Here is a 16,780-nt window from a genome sequence, read left to right on the forward strand (position 1 = left end):
TTTAAAAAAACAATGTTGAGTAAAAAAAGTAATTTAAGGTAAAAGTAGTTTTCATTTTTAAATGGGCTAAGTTACTTGGCTTTGCAACATACAGGGTGATTGATATAAGTGTGCCAGCCGTTTTATTCGAAAACCATAAGAGATATAAAAAAAAAGTTAAATGGTAAGTGCCTTGTATTTTTCATTTAAAAAATTATAGTCAAGCCAAAAAAATTATTTTAGCCTCCATTTTTCCAATATGGCCGCCAACTCTGATTTTTCTTATGGAACACCCTGTATTTCATGATGTATTTTGGTAGAAAATGTAATTTTAAGACGATTTTATTCTTGTAATTTTTTTTTCATAAACCTAACTGTTTCAAAGATAATAATGGTTTAAGTTGTGAAATTTTGAATGGTTTTAAAATAAAACAGCTGGAATGCTTGCTTAGGCCTTTATCGAAACTCTTTCTAATGCAGAAATTTCAAAACTTTAACCATTATTATCTTTGAAACGGTTAGGTTTATGAAAAAAATTACAAGAATAAAATCGTCTTAAAATTACATTTTCTACCAAAATACATCATGAAATACAGGGTGTTCCATAAGAAAAATCAAAGTTGGCGGCCATATTGGAAAAATGGCGGCTAAAATAATTTTTTTGACTTAACTACCATTTTTTAAATAAAAAATCCAAGGCACTTACCATTTAACTTTTTTTGATATCTCTTATAGTTTTCGAATAAAACGGCTGGCACACTTAATATCAATCACCCTGTATATAAAATACTAGAAAAAAAAAACAACCAGGTAAATTCAGACATGCACATTTTGAAATTCATTTTTAAAGATAAACACGTTTTAAATTTCCCAAAAATTATATCTTTGGCTAAAAATGTATTAAATAGGATTATGAATTGTCTAATACAATTCAATATAGGTACATCTAAATGTTAAGTTATTTTAAGTAGTAACTGGCAAATAAAATTTTTAGATTTTAACGTGAAGTGATAACAGTTTAAATTATTAAGTCAGTATCCCAAACTTCTGGCACATCTTTGGTAATGGAAGTCAGTAATTACAAGCACATGTCAAGTTTGTTTTGCTTGTCAAATTATTCCCAGAAGGATTCGTCATTTTCTCGCTACAGACACCGAGTCAGCGACTGCGGAGGAAGAGAATCTCAGATGTCAGCTTTATCAGCATTGGCTGTGGATTATATTACTTGATTTGTCAGAAACCAAACACCACTTCTTTTATGTTATGCACCAAATCACCAATTTGGCTTTGACAAATGCATGGAGAAATTTTGATATGTTTGCATTTTGTAGGATTTTTTTTTACCACCGGTTGTAAGTTAAGATGGTTTTGCAACTGTATACCTTTTAGAAAATGGTTACAAAAATCAGAGCAGTATTTTTCTGATCAGATCACAGAAAATAGTATACTTGTATATTCAAAATTAATCATAAATTTGCCTCTTGAACTGTGATATTTTTTACATTAGACTTTTTTGCAGGGATTAACATGGAGGATAAATCAATTGTTGTAGTTTGCTTGTTTATAGATTATCTTTTCATCAGAATTGGCATATTTTTAAATTTCATACCAAGCTATATTTTAATACATAACTCAATTTATTACCTTCACTGTAACAGCTAATCTAGGTGTTATATATATATAAATAGGGAATAAATCTGACAATTTCAATGAACTAATTTTGTGAAAATTTAACTGGATTCTTGTATGTTCATTACTTTTAACAACTTTAACCTACAAGCAAATCTACACGACACGCTCTTTCCAATGAGACGTCAATGGATAAAATCAGTGTAGAAATGGCGGAGGAGTTCAACCGACAAAGTTTCATGTGTAACGTATTAATTATATACATTGTATTACAACAATTTTTGTGGTTTTTGTGTGTAGCAGTTTTTGCCTCACCATAATTAGTCACACCTTAAATTTCCAGATAATTTTGCCTACACTGAGATAGTCCAGGATTCTAATGAGTTTGTTCATTAATTATCGATTCAAGGTTATTGGCTCAGAATAATAATTACAACAATGATAACAACTATATTAGCTTACCTCCAGAAAGTGGTCATCACAGCCACCCGAAATACATGTTGAGGTCAAATTTGGGATATAATATCGCACAAATAAGAATTTAATAGAATAATTTTACTGAGCTTTAAATAAACAAGAATTATTTGTCATCCTTGGTTAACACCAAAGTGTTAATATTCCTAAAAATAACTTGGTCAATCACCATATAGAGTCCTTCGTAACTAACTATTGTTCGAATGCAAATAACTTTTTAGTGCTTGGTAACCACCAATGTCTCGTGTAAGATAGAATCCACGCTTTTTCTAGCACGCTGAATCCTGCATTGACCATGCGTGATCGACTAAAATATGAAATATTACTTATATACTAAACGTACCTTTTAATTTACTGAGAATTAAATAGAGCTTTAAAAGAGGTGCTCTAGACTTGCTAGCACTTGGATTGTTTTGTATTTTTAATATCGGCTATCGCTAGATATTGTTGTGTGTGAGTTTGTATAGTGAACGTTAGGTGGCTGAGGACTGACTGTTCGGGGCGCTTCTTGAGCGGTTCTCTTGTACCGCCCCTGGCGTCGAGGTTGAGAACTACAGTCATCCCCTCCACATGACGTCACCACGTCCAGCATTTGTTGCGGCTTTTGCGTGAACCAAATCAACTTATTTGGGATGACCGTGAAAATATTACCCGTTACTTATCCTTATTAAAATTAACAAGACTAGGGTCTATTAACATAATAGACAATATTGCTAGAATAATATTGCACAGTTTCCAAGTAAGTAGGCCTGTGTTCCATATGTTCGATAACCAAAATTTGGCCGTGATGGTGAAGGAAAAAGTCTAGAAAATTAAATTAAATGCAGGTAACTACCAGATGATCTGTGACTGGTAAAATTTTCTGGTAGCCACAGAAAAATATCATCTGGAGAAGCTTTTTGAACACAACTATCATCTGACAATGCTGGCTATACTATGCTTCAATCTTTTAACCCTTCGAGTGCTAGGCCAATAATTTGTATTTTTTAAGACTTTTTGCTTACCTTTTAATTCTATTAGGCTACCTGTTGTTGAATTGTAACTGTTTTGTTCTCACTATTTTATTAGCCAGGATAATTTGGAATAATAAGTCAATAAAAATATATATAGCAAAGAAAAGTCTTGGTACTTGCAGTAAAAAAAATTGTCTGTGAATAACTAGTGCTGCTACCTAGTAACACATTGAACAACTAGGTGTGGCGTTATCTGTTAGCAATTGTTGACGGCAGCTTACATACCGGTTTTTACCCCTCAGTCTCCAGTGGCATTCGTCTGCTTGGGATCGAATCCCATCCTGTGTGTGGCAAATAATTGGCGACCTGTGTTTGTAGCGATATACTACAACCACTGAGGCATAGTGAGGTGTTCATAATCCTTGGTTTAGACATACCTCTCGAATCATCGGATTGGGCTAATCTTTTAGCTAAGTGGTTGTTAGTGCATCCTATAAACATGCAGGTCACCGTTTTACTACTTTTTTTTAAGCTACTTTCTTTCTATTTTACTGAGATTCTCTCTATATACAGATTTTAATAAACAATGATATATTATTGCATAGCACTCAAAGGGTTAAGGAGAATGAACTGAAATAAACCACCATCTCGATTAGGCTTAATCTAAAGATAAGACAATGGAAACACCAACTAACCTGTCATACTCTGCGTTATCCTCATCACACCGTTCATCCTTCAACTCCTTCCAGCTCTTGCCATGCCTGCAGGTTGTAACCAGTACCACGTCTTGCTCATTGTGAAGGTGGTACAGTGAGTTGCGAGTCTCTGAACCAATCCCATGAACGTAGCGCTTCCCCTTGAATGCCAGCATATACTTCTTGCTGACAGGGAAGTTCATAGATGTTACATAGCCGGGATCTCCACCTCGCTCAGGGTGATTCTAAAACAAGAAAATAAAGGTAGGCTAATTAATATCAATAAATTATCTTATTCAAAAACTTCAAAGGTGTTATCAACATTATAAGGTAAATTGGTCCCAGGTTTTGGTCTTACCATGTCGCCTACTATAATACCGGGAAAACACTTAGGCCTATCATGTGATCCCTCATTTTAAAGGGTTTATCAAGAGAAATTGAATGGCGCAAACCAGAGGTCAATATCGCACCCCTAATCAAAATGGCAGCCATTTTAATTTAAGATGAGCAAGCAAGATAAACTCTGGACAACCCCAGTTAACTTAAAAAATGTAATAGGCTATTATAATAGGGATTATTTAAAATTTTGAAAAATTTAAATAATAAATTTAATATTATGAAAAATTTAAATAATGAATTTAATATTATGAAAAAGTTCAATATATTATGTTGTAAATATGTGCAGAGTTTGGTTTTCCTACTGCAACGCGTTAAAAAGTTAACTGGGGGGTTCCATATTTTTGCCTAACCCTGTATGTGTAGGCTAAATATATATATTAATTAGAACGGATGGTGTTTTTGGCCTCTAGGGCCCTCAAAACGAATAAGTAAATCGGTCCCAGGTCCAGGTCTTACCATGAGTACCTACTATGGTAATAGCTTATTCCTTATATGGGAAATTCGCTAAAAAGTAAAAAGAGTTTAAAAGCTAAAGCAGATGTTCAAAATCATAGTAGGCCTAATTTAGGCTACATGGTATGTACTATTATTGGTCAGAAAGGACGTTCTTTTAAATCTAGATTCAAGAGCACATTAAAAGCTCGTAAAAGTAACAACAGAACATCCATGAAATAAAACTTTGCTGAACATGTTTTATCAATTAGGCACAATTAAGTAACACAAATTTTAATAAACGGTATCAGCATTCTGACACATGGGCACATAGCACACATAGCAACGCTGGTGGCGCTGCCTACGGATTGACAGGCAAAGCTCTCTCAAACCGCTTAATGCTTTTTACCATGCGGTTGGCATTCTGGGTATAGTAGTACGTTTTCTGTGCACATGGGTCAATCCATATCAAGTGATCCAATAAAAAATAATTTGGTTGCTTGACCATTTACAATATTTTTTATTTTTTTATTTATTGTCCCCTCATGTTTTGGAAGCTCAAATGATATTATACAATTTTTATCCCTTCCCATTGTTTTGTAGCGGCCGTTTTTGTCTTGCAGCGCACGGTGATTTTTGAGTTTGCAAACGTTAACATAAACGAACATATCTTTTTACCTATTTATGTTACAAAAATGCAACCAAATTCACTTTGTTCAACATTTTCCCATCTTTAATTTTGATTATGATCATAATCAGCCTAATTTGTGCCCATATGGGTGAAAAAAATGTTTAAAAACTAGCAACGCAAACAAATAATTTTCACTTTTTGAAGCCTATTTTTCCCATGAAGGATTTGTAAATCAATCTAAATTTTTTTTACACAATTACATATACTAATGTACTCTATGTAGCTAGAGTTATTACCTACACTAATATGTGTCCTTTAATTTTGGCAGTTTAAAAAAAAAATATATTTTTCAATGTTCGCAAATTTTGGAGCTTAATATCTCTGATGGGACATGGGATAAAAATTTGATTTTTTCACAGGATGTTCTTCTGTATAAGAGGAAACTACAGTAGAAGTTTCATCATTGATATTTTATTGTGGTAAAAGTTATGAATTTTTCTAAACGGTAAGAAATCGCAGTGTTTAGTGTATTTTTACTCGTCTACGGGTTCTATGAGTACTGTATTTCTCACATTAAAAAGCAGGTAATTTATCTATTTTTAAAATTTTAAATAAATTTAAAATACTTAAAGACCTATAAGTTAACTATAGGCTATTAGTAGGCCTATTTAAAGATAATAAATATTTTTTGGGGCTTAGTTGCAATTAAATAATATTCTGGTTCTGAGAAAAGCAACCATTGCTAAAGAAATGGACAGTTAATGATGACAGCAGATAAGGATAGAAGATAGGACTCCAGACAACTAAAGACAACTGATAAAGAGCCCTATTATTGCTTTGATTCTGTTGTTTGTTTACTCTGCATGTCTGTACAGGAAACCTTATCTCAATAGGCTACCTATGTCAGTGCCATGATTCTTGATTCATAGCAGTATTGACGGGTTTTTTCTCAGACTACATATATTTGTATGTGTTTATATCATCGATGTATAATAACTCCCATCGATGTAGAGTTATTAAATACATCGATGGTTTATATTAATCTGTTTTTTAAGCATTTGAAATTAATCAATTTTGTTCCATTGGTAAAATGGTGGGTGAAGAATGCCACAAAACCCTTTATGATTTAGTTTCGAAAGATTTGAAGGAGTTGAAAGGTTTTAGTGCAACCATTGAGTATACACCAATGGGTGTATAGGCTACTCAATAGTGAACCCAGCAAGAGTTATTTAAAAATCCGGTTATCACTGTTAATGCCACCGTGGTGTGTGTGTACCATAAAAAGAAGTTTATTTTTAATCATTACCATATCTATGGTAAATACTGTCTGACCTATTAAAATCTCTCAAGAAACCTATAAATAAAGGTTTGATGGAGATCAAAATTGAATATCACAAATTAAAATAAAAAATAATCTAAATTTAGTTCCTTCAAAGTCACTTTGCCAAATTGCAAACAAAAATTTTTATTTAATAAATTTGCTAAATGTCAGGACGATTATGTTCCTCCGACTGAAGTTTTGGAACATGTAGATATTGCTCGCTCTGATTTTGGAGTCTCTCCTGCTTCCAAAATACGAAAACTGAGTGATGCCAAGAGACCAATTGCTTTAGATTCCAAAGTTAAAAAATATTCAAAACACCAAAAAAAAAAAGAATTTTATTTTGACAAGGGACCAATTACAGTCTTGCCCGAGCTTGTAGGTTTACAGTTAAACACATTAAATTATTGAAGCACAATTCAATTATGAATCTTTAAAGGCCTTTCAAAATTGATAACTTTTACCAAAGTACTACCTATTGATATAACTAATACTGAAAGTGGTACCGGTATTATACTTAACATTTATACGATTTTCAATTTTTAAAAACAAATAATATATCTCAAAACTTTGCTATAGGCCTATTTAAAATAATAGTTAAAGGTGTTAAGCATTATTTATCTTTTTAAAAGAGGTGAATTGTCTGCCCTTTGGAGCAATAAAGGCCAATCATTAACCAGTGGACAAGTCGCCACTACACTAAACACTACCCAAAAAAAAAATGATAAAAACGGTACCTATGCGATTTCTTACCGTTTAGAAAAATTCATAACTTTTACCACGTGCAGTAAAATATCAATGATGAAACTTTTACTGTAGTTTCCTCTTATACAGAAGAACATCCTATGAAAAAATCAAATTTTTATCCCATAGTCCCATCAGAGATATTAAGCTCCAAAATTTGTGAAAATTGAAAAATCTTTTTTTTTTCAAAAAACTGGCAAAATTAAAGGACACATATTAGTGTAGGTAGGCTAATAACTCTAGCTAGCCTACATAGAGTACACTAGTAGCTATATGTAATTGTGTAAAAAAAAATTTAGATTGATTTACAAATCCTTCATGGGAAAAATAGGCTTCAGAAAGTGAAATTTATTTGTTTGCGTTGCTCGTTTTTAAACATTTTTTTCACCCATATGGGAACAAATTAGGCTGATTATGATCATAATCAAAATTAAAGATGGGAAAATGTTGAACAAAGTGAATTTGGTTGCATTTTTGTAACATAAATAGGTAAAAAGATATGTTCGTTTACGTTAACGTCTGCAAAATCAAAAATCGCTGTGCGCTGCAAGACAAAAATGACCGGCTACAAAAAAAATGGGAAGGGATACAAATTGAATCAAATCGCTTTTGAGCTTCCAAAACACGAGGGAACAATAAATAAAAATATTTAAAAATGGTCAAGCAACTCATATTGGATCACTTGATATGGGTTGACCTACCTATTCACTCAGATGTTATAGAGGCCTAAAGTTGAATTAGGCTAGCCTATATGATTTTCTGATCCCTTTTACCCCTGTACACCTGCATAATTGAGCTGTCCACTCAGCAACAGAGTTCACCCAAACAGAGAGCCATAACTGACACCTTCAGTGTTGGCACTATGACTTAGGTACCTACCCTAATCGTTGCAATAACTTAGCCTCGGGGCATTTAACTTATCTTATCCAACATGCAAAATAAAAATTAAGCAAATTCACCTCAAGCTGAAAACAGTAGGCCTAACTTAATTTATGGAAATATATTTCAGGAACCAGGAAGCATATTTTTGGAAAACTTACCTTATGAAATAAAGGAATTGAAACATCAAATCCAGGCCGAAAACTTGTCACTGACATACTCGCTTTAGCCAAAATTGCTTCACCAGTGTCAAAGCCCAAATCATCTTCAGCGTAGTCCGGCCATGTCCCAGAGTACAGATTAAAAACAACATGATTTTTGCCGCCGTTCCATAGTTTTAACCTCTGTAACCGTGATGGAACATTCCTCACATAGTCAACTGACAAACTGTCCCTATCTAGTGTATCGATAGCGAGAACAAATAAACATGCTTGACTAGGATCAGAAGTGTAATATCGTGATTCTAAAATTACATCTAAAACCTTTTGATAGGCAGGACTCGGGGTTAAAGGAACTTCACCGCCATGAATATCATCACTTGTGGGATACACAAAAACTTTAAAGTCATTATTACACTTAGAGTAATCAAAACATGTCTCCATACGGCATTTTTGATTGATAATGCTATTGCTAACTTTTTTACGGTCATAAGAGTTACCACCTGTCCTTCTAACATGGGGTGATGGTTCTAGATCCCTAGTAAATAACTGATCACTCCAGGCATCAATGAATGCAGGCATGCCATTTTCCACTGTTTTTAAATTGTGTTCACTTTTCAATCTATATCCACCAAAATAACAATATGCAAGAAAAGCACATGACAATAAAACTAACAAATAACGTTTTTTGGCTTGCATGATAAAGTCTCACTAGGCCTAACTTAGCCTACTGCACTGAAGTTACAAACCTAACCTATACATTGTGCTAGGTGCTAGGTAGGCCTACTATTTTGTGAAATGATTAGCGTCTTTCGATTGACAGGAATGAGTTGTGTTCACCAAAAGTTTCTTTGAAAACTCTGAATGCTGTTGATGAGGACTTGCACAACTTATAATCCCCCATCTTTCCGAATCACAAGTCAAAAATGCCTTCATTGCTGGACTGTCAAAACACAGATCAAAACTTCACCTAAGAATCCGTGAATTATTAAAATTAAGGTTGTGCTGAATGGAAATCCCCATTATAATTCAACAAAGATATGAATCAATTAGCCCAAAAACTGCAAAATTCGGCTAATTTTCTGATGGAACGTTTAAAATTTTCAGTAAACATCGTGCACTGAATTTACTAGGGATGCATTGAAATGTTGATGTTTTATCATTCCCTCACTTCACTGACAACTGCGACACTTCACTACACAATCTCACCAAGAACAGACAGAAAGAAATTTGTTAATTTTTTAAATTTATACAATCGACTTGAGGATATAACAACCTCGAACTGAGATTAAGCCTATGCAGGCAAATAAATGATTGGAATAGTAAAGGGGACCAGACGACAATATCATATCCTGCCAGAGCCAGACGAAAGACGAAGCAATGAAGCAACTTATTATTGAACATTTTTACAGAATCCCGCTAGTGCGCGCTGCGATCGTCAACTCGAGTGGTGCTGCGATCTACTCAGCATTGAATGAAGTAAAGGCTTTGTTCTGTTGAGTTTGTTTTATCAGCTGGTCAAATTCTGTTATCACACTATTTTGCGCAGCATCCTCCCCCTCGATAAAGTTGATAGCGGCAAATTCAACCATAGATAAACAGTCCCTATGCTTTATATGGTTTTATCTAACTCTCGCCCTGAGCTTACACATCATAATAATAAGAATGTTTGATCTTCAAATCAAATCAAATCATTTTATTGGGCCAAATTAACAGTTATACAGTTTGCATTAGCCAGGTCAATACAAATATACTATACTATACATCAATTACTAATATTTTCTAATATTTACAATAATAATTCCAAATTAGAGCTTTCAAAACATTTCAGGAATTCTTGGACGCTATAACAGGTTATACTTAGCAATTTATGTGTTAATTATTTTTTTTTAATTTGAAAGGCTTGGTTCCAACTTAAGGGATAATGGAAGTGAGTTGAAAAGCTTTATATGCCAATGTACAATGTGTGTTTTTTGAAAAAAGAAGTTTTGTGTTTAGGAATTGGCAAGTTAAATGAATTGCGCAATGTGTATTGATTTTTAGTAGAGAAGTCAAATTCAGGAAAGTTTTGTTTCTAGAAAAAGGTCAAAGTTTATAGAATGTAGATAGAGGGAAAAGTCAAGATTTTGAATTGAAAAAGTACTGTCTGCAGGATTGACGCTTACGCAAGGAGAAAATAGTTCTCACAGCCATCTTTTGGATTTTGAAAATAAATTTGGTTTCTTTGCTCTCAAATCCCCAAATTGCAACAGCATATGCCAGATGAGGATAAATGAGACCATAATAAGCCGTCAGCAGCACATTAAGATTTTCATTGTTTCTGAGATTGCGTAAAACAAAAATTCCAGAACTGAGTTTACTTGAAATGTGTTTGGCACGCTGGTTTGGCATGGCTGCAAAAACTAAGTCTCTCGTCCAAGATCAACCCTAAAAAATTTACATTTGCAGTTGGGTGGACCTCAGTCTCGTCCAGGAGGAGACTAAACCCAACATCTCGTCTCTTATTTCAATGGAAATTTATAAGCTGAGTTTTTTCAGTAATAATTTTTAGTAAGTTGTCGTCAAACCATTGAATTAAATTATTTGCTTCAGAAAAAGATAATTGTTCCAGATTGTACAAAGTGGAGCTAGATATGGAAAGGGAGGTATCGTCAGCAAATAGTGATAATTTTCATCTTAAGGTTAGTCTTTTAAATCTTATTTCAGTAATGTAGCCTACTGTTGTAAATTACAGGTACATTGTATACATTCACGTTCCATGGATTAGGCCTATCACCAAAAAATAAATAATGGAGGAGTTAGTTAATTTTCACATACATCAGGTAAACTAAGATATGAACTACCTACATTGGGCTTTAAATAAATGATTCTGACTAATGAAACCGCTGATTTAAGTCAGTAACAAAGCTACACAGGTCATCATCACACACCATTCTACACTCATCTCACTCATATTTGGGTTGGGTTAAAATACGCACCTACCGTGGAGATGGCGTCCCCAACTCAATGATTGATAGTTGATATTTGTATACAGGGTGATTGATATAAGTGTGCCAGCTGTTTTATTCGAAAACTATAAGAGACTAGCTGTAACCCGCGGGCTTTGCCCCGTTTAACTTCTTAATTTTCAAAATTATCTCGTTCACATGGCTCAATCACGTCCTGGTTGAAGTTTGTTCGCTACCCTCACTCACCTTTAGGTTGGAGCTCGTTCGCTACGCTCACTCACCTTTAGGTTGGAGCTCGTTCGCTGCGCTCACTTGCCTTCAGGTTAGCTCGTTCGCTACGCTAACTCGCCTCCAGGTTGAAGTTCGTTCGCTACGCTCACTCACCTTTTGTTGCAAATTAGCTGTTGTCATAAATGTAAAAGAAATAATAGTGCTGCACCCTGTTGGTAATCCTTGTAACTTTAATGCTATTGAACATCATAGAACAGAACCAACTTGTTTAATTGAAACAGCTGTTAAGATTCAATAATTCCATTTCTCATAAGGTTAACATGGGAAACTCCAGAGCCACTGGGGCGGAGCTCGAAAGGATTTTTGAAATAAGAATATGCCTATATGTTAATCGGGAATGTGAGCTATCATCATGCCAAATTTCAGCCCAATCCGACCAGTATTTTTCGCGTTCACTTGTCACAAACATACATCCATACATCCATACATCCAAACTTTCTCATTTATAATATTAGTAGGATATCAAAAAAAGTAAAAATGTGAGTGCCTTTGTAGTCAAGTCGAAAAAATATTTTAGCCGCCATTTTTCCAATATGGCCGCAAACTTTGATTTTTCTTATGGAACACCCTGTATTTTATTATGTATTCCGGTAGAAAATGTAAATTTAAGACAATTTTATACTTGTAACTTTTTTCATAAACCTAACCGTTTTAAAGATAATAATGGTTAAAGTTTTGAAATTTCGGCTTGAGAAAGAGTTTCGATAAAGGCCTATGGAAGCATGTCCAGCTGTATTATTCGAAAACTATCCGAAAGTTCACAACTTTAACCATTATTATCTTTGAAACGGTTAGGTTTATGAAAAAAATTACAAAAATAAAATTGTCTTCAAATTACATTTTCTACCGGAACACATCATAATATACAGGGTGTTCCGTAAGAAAAATCAAAGTTGGTGGCCATATTGGAAATGACGTTTAAATTTTTTTCGACTTTACTGCAATTTTTAAAATAAAAAATCCAAGGCACTTACCTTTTAACTTTTTTTGATATCTCTTATAGTTTTCGAATAAAACAGCTGGCACACTTATATCAATCACCCTGTATACATTCTCCTATAATGTTAAAAACACAATTATCATGGATCTTCTCGACAAAATAGTTTTTTAGTCTTTAGTGTGTTTTAAAATGACATAATGTTTCTGAAGTCAATCTCCTACTATTTATAAAAAATCATGTTCAAATTTATCTACAGGAGAATTAGCTCTACCATCAATTGATTTAGTACAAGATATTACTTTTACTACACAGTAACAGCGTAACAAAAGTAACGCTGAGACCTGGGGGTAGATTTCCGGCCACGAACTTTTAGGACGGATAAATTATTATTTATTTCAATCAACTCACATTTCACTGTTTACTTAACAGTTGTAATTAATCTAAATCCCATTAAACCTGACACCGGAACTTTACCCCCGTAAATCTACCCCCCCCCCCCCTTGGTCGGCTACGCTACGTATATCGGCCAAGATTCATTGTTGTAGTTGCTTTATTAATTGGCAACCTAACCTAACCTTTATTGGTAGGTCCGTGAAGTTGGAGTACCCATATTAGCGTATCCACTTTTGATCACACCAATCGTTAGTTCATCGTTAGTTCGCGATAGTTCCCAATTTTTGTCGTTAGTTCTCAAAAAATAAAAACGTTATAGCCGATAATAAGTGGGTACGCAAACTTCACACTTCCGGGATCTAGCGCGCGCCATTTTCTGATGAGAAATGTTTACATCGATATATACCAATCGTTAGTTTTTCCTTAGTCCTCGATAGTTCTCCAATATTTTCGTTAGTTCTAAAAAAAAATATAAAAGTTACGAGGCATACAAAGTGGGTACGCTAACTTCACAATTATAGAATTTCCAGTGGGCACAGTTTTCTGACTTTAAACGCTTATATCTATATACCAATCGTTAGTTCTTTGTTAGTTCTCCAATATTTACGTTAGTTCTCAAAAAATAATAAAGTTACGAGGCATAAAAAGTGGGTACGCTAACTTCACAATTATAGAATTTCCAGCCGGCACCGTTTACCAATCGTTAGTTCTTCGTTATTTCTCGATAGTTCTCCAATATTTACGTTAGCTCTCATAAAATAAAAAGGTTATAAGGAATACAAAGTGGGTTTTCTAACTTCACGACTATAGAATTTCCAGTGGACACCGTTTTCTGACTATAAATGCCTATATCTATATACCACTCGTTAGTTCTGCAAAATAGTACAGTGATAAGAGAGTGCTGGCCAGCCTTTACAGTTTTAACAAATTTTATAACTTTTTATTCAATTTAATAATTTGATCAACATGACTAGTTTTTACTATTGTGATTTTGACAGTGTTTTAAAGAATCTTTTGACATACCACAATGTATTAATACATTGAAGATGTGGTTGCATACAATGACCTGACGATGTTCTAAGGAACGAAACTAGTTGTCATACTAGCAACCAGGGCCGGGGATAGTAGTAAGTATCCCCGGCCCTGCTAGCAACTGTGGTTGGATAAGGTAATTCTTCCATTTTATCAATTATATATTCCAACCAAGGGTCACAATGAATAACATATCTTCAGCAAATATTGCTTCAGTGACACATAAGTATCGCAACACAAAACCACAGCTTATCAACTCCATAGAGGGAATTAGATTCAATAAAACATGTCTCAGTCACAATATAACTCCCAAATACATTCATGCCAAAGTCAGCAGTAAAAGCCATGATGCTCTCAAAGCAAAAAAGACAGCAGAAAGAACTTGGCTGCAAAATAGTACAGTGATAAGAGAGTGCTGGCCAGCCTTTACAGTTTTAACAAGTTTTATCACTTTTTATTCAATTTAATAATTTGATCAACATGACTAGTTTTTACTATTGTGATTCTGACAGTGTTTTAAAGAATCTTTTGACATACCACAATGTATTAATACATTGAAGATGTGGTTGCATACAATGACCTGACGATGTTCTAAGGAACGAAACTAGTTGTCATACTAGCAACTGTGGTTGGATAAGGTAATTCTTCCATTTTATCAATCACTAAAAGACACGTCAATTAATTTATACTGTGAATATTCTTGAGTCAACACTAATATAGTCAAGTCGGACACGGGACAATATTGAACCCGTATAGGCCCCTATACCCGTGTCAAAGTCAAAACGATACAAGCACCTTGTGTTGGTTATGGTTTATCATACCACTGAGACAGTCCGATCGCTAGGTATAGGCCTACCATATACCTCGGACTGTCTCAGTGGCATTATAGACTAAAGCCCCCCATACACTATCGAACATGCCACCCGACCTGACAACCTGACCTGACGACGGACCCATCATCCAACCTGACTTATGTCGGGTGTTTCCCACACACTATCGTGCATGTTACCCAAGAAGTCAGGTGAAATATTAGTTTTGAGATGGATTTTGAGACGACTGTTAGCTGTTTCAGGGGGATTGTCAGCGATGATTTTAGGAATTTTTAGAGCCTATGGAACTAGGCTCTTAAATTTTCAATTTTATTTTTAACGAACTTTAAATCACATTCTGGATACAGTTCCTTGCACTTTTCCATCAGGATATCGTGCCCCTATGTGCATGTTTGTTGCAATAGAGTTTACTTTTGACAGCCCACAACGCCTTCTGGTCTCTGTAGAGTTAAAAAATTCTGACCAGAACTGTTTATTATTATTAAATGACATTATGGAAAATGGGACGGTTATCACGCACAACTCGCTAAGTACAAGTTAACTGGAAACTGTGGCCAACATGTCAGGCGGACGGCTCGAGTCGGGTGGTGCTACCGGACCGAGCATCCGACCTGACATATCCGTCGAGCATGTCGGGTCGGAACCCACACACTGTCCAATATGTTCGACAAGACGTCGGATCCCGACATGTCCGTCCAACATGTTGGATAGTGTATGGGGGGCTTTACGACCTGCTTAATGTTTCAGTTATTCTTGAGGTAGATTTGCGCCCGCTTAATCAAGATGTACTTGGATTTAGAATGCATACAGCGTAAAGGCAACCCCTTATTTAGACCATTAGTCCAGTCTAACTAACTCTTTCCGTTTGAATTTAACTTTCTCAAGTGCCCAAGTATCACCGAAGACCCAACTTACCTCCCACAAGTTTCATTTTCATACATCATTCCAAATTCTGTGAATACTCCTGCTTTTGCAGCAGCCAGCAGGTGAATCCTGTGGCTGATGGATTAATTGACTGACCGACTGTCGACGGATTCGGTGATCGGTTTGGCGGTGTGGGCGGCCTTCTGGTGACCGGAAACGCAACACCCCACACCGGAAGTAGGACAATACTGTTGGACAGTCAGTGATGGCTGTGGATCGGCAGTGGTGGTTGTGGGTGTATGTGCTCGTGTGTGAGAGTGCTGGGGTCGCGGCCGTCACTGTGCGAGGACAAGACCCCATGGTCAACCTCCGCCAGGGGACGTTGCTAGGGGTGAGTAGAGATGGTCTGTGACATATCAACAAATCATTAACATCGACAGCTTGTAGAACGTGAATGATATACAAACATAGTTTTCTTAGTTTAGACATACGCCCTTGTAGAGTTATCAATATCATCCAATAATCGGGTCCACTGAAAACGGTTTGAATTTACGCCCGGTTCGTGCAAATGGTGGTTTTTGTTATAACTATTTTATGTTTTTTTTTTGGGGGAGGGGCTTATCTACGTAAAAAGCATTTTTAATGATTTTAAAGTGAACTGTCCAAACCCTGGCCTTGCTGTTAACACCTATCGTCAACCATTAATGTATAGCCTGATGACAATTTGCACGTGGGTCTACAGTCGATCTCGCTTGGAATCGAACCAGTGACACTTTATTTGAGAGCGAGCACTATATGCTCTCGGTCGTGCAGACAATTCATCGTGTCTTGTTAGTTTAAAACTACAGTAGTTAAATCAAATTAAACGGTCGGATTCTAATTATACAGTATTGTACTAAATAGCTGGCCCGACAGACGTCGTCCTGTCCTATTGTGGTTTTATGCCACATACTCGTTCATTTTCAAGATGAGCTCGTTCGCATGGCTCAATCACGTCCTGGTTGAAGTTCGTTCGCTACGCTCACTCACCTTTACGATTGGAGCTCGTTCGCTGCGCTCACTTGCCTTCAGGTTAGCTCGTTCGCTACGCTAACTCGCCTCCAGGTTGAGCGTAACTAATTTTGGTTGCAAATTAGCTGTTCCCATAAATTAAAAAAAAATATAGTGCTGCACCCTGTTGGTAAACCT

General features: G+C 35.4%; 2 protein-coding genes across 2 annotated transcripts in view; one reads left to right on the forward strand and one right to left on the reverse strand.

The window, feature by feature from the left end:
• LOC128989954 (exostosin-1) overlaps positions 1-9,643 on the reverse strand; it is a 40,269-nt gene extending 30,626 nt beyond the window's left edge. Inside the window, exons 1-2 of the mRNA XM_054412124.1 lie at positions 8,298-9,643; positions 3,731-3,975 (exon numbers count right to left, since the gene is read on the reverse strand). Of these exons, the coding sequence (XP_054268099.1) occupies positions 3,731-3,975; positions 8,298-8,993 (941 nt within the window). The 5' untranslated portion in view covers positions 8,994-9,643. The remainder of the gene's footprint in view (positions 1-3,730; positions 3,976-8,297) is intronic.
• Positions 9,644-15,947: 6,304 nt separating this feature from the next.
• The window catches only part of LOC128988664 (carboxylesterase 4A), a 59,965-nt gene continuing 59,132 nt past the window's right edge, over positions 15,948-16,780 (forward strand). The window contains exon 1 of the mRNA XM_054410167.1: positions 15,948-15,983. Coding sequence (XP_054266142.1) covers positions 15,951-15,983 — 33 coding nt within the window. The 5' untranslated portion in view covers positions 15,948-15,950. The remainder of the gene's footprint in view (positions 15,984-16,780) is intronic.

The sequence above is a fragment of the Macrosteles quadrilineatus genome, unplaced genomic scaffold, assembly GCF_028750875.1.
Source record: "Macrosteles quadrilineatus isolate MER2022 unplaced genomic scaffold, UCM_ALF_1.0 Scaffold_3__2_contigs__length_128488019, whole genome shotgun sequence".
Classification (NCBI taxonomy): Eukaryota; Metazoa; Arthropoda; class Insecta; order Hemiptera; family Cicadellidae; genus Macrosteles; species Macrosteles quadrilineatus.